At 39.7% G+C, this 6,126-nt stretch overlaps 1 protein-coding gene across 1 annotated transcript; it reads left to right on the forward strand.

The window, feature by feature from the left end:
• Nucleotides 1-4,779: 4,779 nt before the first annotated feature.
• Nucleotides 4,780-5,703, forward strand: LOC311601962 (olfactory receptor 8A1-like; the record flags this gene model as incomplete). Its single annotated transcript, XM_084789713.1, has 1 exon — nt 4,780-5,703. The coding sequence occupies one exon, from the start codon at nt 4,780-4,782 to the stop codon at nt 5,701-5,703; it is 924 nt and encodes a 307-aa protein (XP_084645839.1).
• Nucleotides 5,704-6,126: the final 423 nt, after the last annotated feature.

A 6,126-nucleotide genomic window follows, 5' to 3' on the forward strand; every position in this document is an offset into this window, starting at 1 on the left:
ATGGAATTTAAGGATATGTAATTCACATATATTGAACATATATCTGCTGATGTTTATATATATTCATACTTTATACATTATTTATACTTTTTACTAGTATTTATTTATAATTTATTTAATACTTTAGAGCTACATGCATGTGCATTGTATCTACATCACTCTAGCCCTCCCCTGTACCCTCCAGCTCCTCTCATCTCTCCAATTCCCTCAAAAATTCATGATCAGTTCTTCCTTAATTCTTATGATCATACAGACCCAACACACACACATACACACACACACGCACACACACACACAATCTTAAAAATTGACAACAAAAAGACAATAAACCTCTAATAACTCTAATTAGTTATTTAATATAGCTTGTATGTTCATGTGTCCAGGGCTGACTATTTGGGATCCAACAACCTTTGTGTTAGCTTGTCCCCGGAAGAAAACTGATTATATCTCTCTCAGCAGAGACTGACCACCTGCTATCTTCACCAAGGCATGGGACCTTTTTTACTTTCCCCTGTCCATATTGGCATATCAACTGATGTTGTCATTATACATGTCTTGTTTTGGCAACATCATCATTGGCATTTCATGGGGGCAGTCTCCATGCCATGCCTGGATGATGGTACCTAGTAGCAGGTGTCCTGGTCTTTTGGCTCTTACAATTTTTTCAGCCCCTCCCCTTTTCCATGATTTTCCCTGAGCCTTAGGTGTAGGCATTATATTGCAGAAGTATCTGTTGGAGCTGACTTCCCTACAACACTTCTCTGCATTTTGACCACTTATGGATTTCTGTTATAGTCCCCATCAAGATAGTCATTAAAGTCACATTACTTGCAACTTTACAAAGTAAATGGGCTTCAGAGAGGTTGATCAGTCTGTTCAGTCATGCTGTTAGATCTTTGGCTAGATCTTAGGGGAAGTAGTTTGTATTTTAAGGTCAAGAGGAAACTTTCAAAACACTCCTCTTAGGCTCTTGTCTCAGTGGTCTTCGGTGACTTTCCAGAAGAACAAATACAATAGAATATTTCTGGCACTGAGGGAGGAAATGACAGTGAAGGGCACAGATGTACATCACCATAGAAATGTACTCTTGCTACTTCCCTTCATCAGATATTGAGAATGGCTGGTGACCTTTGAACAGTATGACTCACAGAGCCATGGGAAATTAGAGAGCAAAGCTGCAAAGAGCTTCAGAGACCACCTAGCTTAGCTGCTCTGTTTTACTGATTAAAGAACTAGGATCCACCACAAGCAAGTAATTGGCTTCCGATCATATAGCTGAAATACGGTGGCCAAGAATTATCTTTTATGCATTTTTAGAGTAATGAATGCACCAAAGGAGAACATCCCCTCTAGATTAACTTCAGAAAACAAGTTAAGAATAAATCAAAATGGCATTATATAAAGAGCAAGTGCATCAGGCCAGAATATCTGGTTTCAACACCAGCACCGCCACTTGTTGACTGAGTCTTTAACCATATCACTTTCTTTGTTTCTTACTTTAAAAATTAGTGGGTTGGAAAAGATGCCTTTCAGAAGCATATCACTTAGTAAACACTCAAAACATTTTAGTAAAGACTTCTTTAAATTCCAAATGCTTAATTTTTTTAGAAGAGTCACAGTGAACAGCCTGACTGAAAAATTGAAAAAGGTAACGAACTTTTTAAAGACTAGGTACTGTAAATGTAAATGCTTGTATGACTAAGCACGGGATTGTGTTAAAAGTACCTGTAAAAGATCAGTTTTTCAATGAGTAGGAGAGCTGAATATTTCCGGCAAGTAAATATCCAAGACACACCATCCAGGGCAATAATAAAGCCGCTCAGTTGTCATCATGACAGTAGTAAATGCAGCAGCACGTGCAGATGGGAGTATCAAATCATTCTTTTATAAAAGCCTTACTTTTATGTTTATTTCCTCTGGGAAGAAAGAGCAATTCGATCTTATTTTAAATACAAAAAAAAAAAAAAAAAGAGAGATTCACTGTGTTTTTAAGACTAGCAGTCACTTACTCGCCTCTCATCCAAGTATTCTTATTGAACACTTACGATGCATGCAGATACCAAGGCAAAAAGTTACCCTAAAACGGGAAGAAATTTAAATGACACAAGAATGTGAAAATAACATCGAAAGAAACCTGATTTTAAAAAAAAAAGATCCCAGGTATGTGAACAGACTCGAGCTGTTCGTTTAATCCTTCCCAGGTTGAAACACTCACAGTTGAAGCGGCTTAGCAGATGACGGGTGTGGGGGTGAGTGGGAGGGCAGAAATTGCAGCTCTGTAAGCAGGAGCTGGAACAGACAGCATAGAATAAGCATCTTGACGTGCTCCTCCTCCCTCTCCCACCTTCCGAGATAGAATAATAGTAGGGATCTGTTCCATGTGTATTGTATCACACTTCAGAGTTTACAGAGCACTGCCACATTTCTTATCTTCTTTGATCTTCCTGCCAATCCTAAAAGAGGAATAGTCATTGGTATTTTTTCTGGTTTCAGCGGTGACAAAACATGGGACTTAAAGTAGTAACGAGTTTGTTTGTTGTTTTTTTTTTACCATCCACTCACAATATGAATTAGTTCCAGATTTTTTTTTTTTTTACTGAAAGCAGCTTTCTTTCCATTTACCCCACCATAGCTTTTTCCTCCTGTCTCCTCATTTGAGGGTAGACATTGTGGAATGCCCTCATTACACTGCAGCAGCAGGAGACAACCCAAATACTTTAGGAGGAAAAAAAGCAAGCCACAAACTAAACGAGTATTAGAATAAGTACAACTGAGAGGCCCTCTTTTAATTTGTTCTGAAAAAAGTCATGTGCATGTGTGTGTGTGTGTGTGTGTGTGTGTGTGTGTGTGTGAGAGAGAGAGAGAGAGAGAGAGAGAGAGAGAGAGAGAGAGAGAGACAGAGACAGAGACAGAGACAGAGACAGAGACAGAGAGACAGAGAGAGACAGAGAGAGACACAGAGAGACACAGAGAGAGACAGAGACAGAGAGACAGAGAGAGAGAGAGAGAGAGAGAGAGAGAGAGAGAGAGAGAGAGAGAGAGAGAGTTAGAGTTCAGAGGACATCATGGTAAGGGAGTGATACTTGTGGAGTCTGGAGATTTTTATTTTAGCTAGTCACCAAATCTCTCTTCTGATCATTTGCAATGATGTCTCTGCCTGTATTTAGTGAAATAAGGACAACCAAGACATAAAATACATATAAAACAGGTACTAGTGGGTCGGGAAGAATGGAGAAAATAATTTACTGAGCACTTAGTACATACTAAAGAGTTTTTTAAAAATGGTATTATTGAATTTTCACAGTTGTTCCATGGCTTAGATTCTACCATTACCCTTCTTTTATAGAGTGAACTAAAAGTGGCATGGGCTGAGTCTTTGATCTCCTGAGAAGATCAAAGAGTTTGTTGCTCTCCTGAGAAGATTAAGATACTCTTTATGGCTGCAGGATCAGAAATGTTATTATCCCAAATGATGAAACTATGTCTTCTGGTGTATTGCAATGATGAAAATAATTTTATTTTTAATTTTTAGGGTTTAAATTCAGAGCCACAACAGCTTTACCTTAAGCTATATGTCATAGCCCAGGGATTTTGACTTTAGTCAAGCTTGGGATCACTCTTCTTCAGTCCTCTTCTGCTGCTCCTAGGGAAATTGAGGAACCCACTGTAGATTCCATTGCACCATGGCTGTCCAATATTCTAGGTGGAATGGGAGTTGACTTAGATTCTATACATGGAGATAGAGTTGCATAGATGCACACATTCTGTTTTCTGGTCTTTACCTAGGGCAAGGGCCTGGTATTTGTGTGAGTTAGCAAGGGGCCATCAGAGATAGCTTGTGACCACAAGAGTGAGAGCCAGAACCCGTGCAGTCCTGATACCATCTGACATCAACCACTTTGCTATTTTGTCCTTGACCTAGACACAGTTGGTCACTCAGTGCCTTTGGGGGTCACAGTTAATTTTGTTCCTGCATTCCCTTTGATTCAGGGACTGCCAAAGGATCAAAAAGCTGCACGGCTGGGAGCTGCACGAACACTGAGAGGTTTGCCCTTCTTGACTGGTCTTTCACAGCATATAAGCAGTACCTTCACATCTGAGCTCAACATCTTGTGGTCGTTTGTGGGTATTCTAATGCCTGTAATAGTATTTCAGTGAGAAGATGACCATGGTTTTGGAAAATGCTTTGCTGAGCAACATAAATAGTGAGTCATAGTAACCCTATTTTGTCAGAAATAACATTCCAGATTCTAAAGGTGTGGGGAGAGGTGGCTTGTGATCGAATTATTTGATGCATTTGATTCACTCGCTGTTAAGTTGACCCATTTGCCTCAGCCTCTTTTCCATTCCATAGGCATGGGAGGGAGAATGAGATTAAATTCGCCTCACTATTGTGTTTTGGTTTTATTGTTTTTGTAATAACATGTAGTAAACCCTCACTTATTCCTTTGATGAGTACTATCAGGTCCCCATTGCCTTCTAGGCCTTTGCTGTTTTGTTCCCTCCCTAATTCTTCCTAACACCTGAGTTTTGTTAACCTCTTTCTTGCTTGTCTGTTTCTCTTCACCCTTTGCATGTTACATACCTTATTTGTAAATGGTACTACTGTATGGAAGGGGGTTTGATTTGTGACCGTAAATAAGGAGAAGGGTTGGATACTATCCTGATTTATGCATTTTGAGAAGGACTGTTTTACTCATATCAGCGAGTTTTGTTTTATTTCCTCACAGCATGTCAAATGAGTTTATAACTAGTCAGGAGCAGTCCTCAGTCGTGTCAATGGAAAATTCATCTACAGAGACTAAATTCTTCCTTCTTGGTATGACAGATAACCATCATCTTGCGATCCCACTTTTTGGACTCTTTTTTATTATGTATTTCATCACTGTACTGGGGAACCTAGGCCTGTTGGTACTAATTCAAGTCAGTCACCGTCTCCACACGCCTATGTACTTTTTTCTCTCAAATCTGTCCTTCCTTGATGTCTGTTTCTCTTCCATCACAACCCCAAAGACTTTAACAAATTTATTATCTCAGCTACAGGAAATTTCTTTCTTTGGATGTATGGCTCAAATGGGCTTGTTCATAATCTTCGCTTCTGCTGAATGTAATGTTTTGGCTTCCATGGCCTATGACCGTTACACTGCCATCTGCCAGCCACTGCTTTACCACATTACCATGTCCAGAGGTCGTTGTCTCCTTTTGGTAGCAGGCTGTTACTTTGGTGGGTTACTTAACATGGTTGCTGTAACAACTTCCATGACACAATTATCGTTTTGCCAGCCCCATGCCATCTCACACTTCTTCTGTGATATACCCCCACTGCTGGCACTGGCCTGCTCTGATCCCTGGGTAACCCAGATCTTGGTTGTTGGCTGTGGGGGATTCACCCTTGTTACATCAGTCATGGTAATTCTTCTCTCTTACATGTCTATATTCGTGACTATCATGGGCATTCCATCAGTTTCTGGCAAACAGAAAGCCTTCTCCACCTGTGCTTCCCACTTGACTGCAGTTGCTCTGTACTATGGAACAACTATGTACACATACTTGCAGCCCTCTCAGCATGGGTCTCAAGCAGGAAATCAGATGATCTCAGTGTTTTATACTATGGTGATCCCAATGTTAAATCCTCTCATCTACAGTTTGAGAAATCAGGAAGTGAAAGTCGCCCTGCAGAAAATATTGAGGCACAGTCTCTAATCTACTTTGTCTCAAGAGATAATAGAATTTACTAAGACTTACATTTTGTCCAGTGTTTTCCTTGACTACATATGAATCCCTATTAATAAAACAATCTAGAGACTATGAAACTTTATTTTTTATTTTATGAATGAGAATAGAATCTAGGACATTAACCAAACTCTAAGAACTAGCTGTGGAGAAATAATCCCATTGGCTTATGCTGCAAGGAAAACCAGAAAATAGTATTTATCTGGAACCAGGGTTCATGGCACAGCAGCGTACCGAGTCCAATGCTGGCTTGGGCTGTATAATGAGACGACCACATTTCAAAATCGAAGACAACATAAACACATCAAATCCTCATCATTATCAATAAGTGGGAAATCAAGGTTGTGCTTCCATCTGCAGTCAGGCACAATCATTGAACTACAAGTATATTTT

Source organism: Acomys minous (genome assembly GCF_964271855.1).
Source record: "Acomys minous genome assembly, chromosome: 7".
Taxonomy (NCBI): domain Eukaryota; kingdom Metazoa; phylum Chordata; class Mammalia; order Rodentia; family Muridae; genus Acomys; species Acomys minous.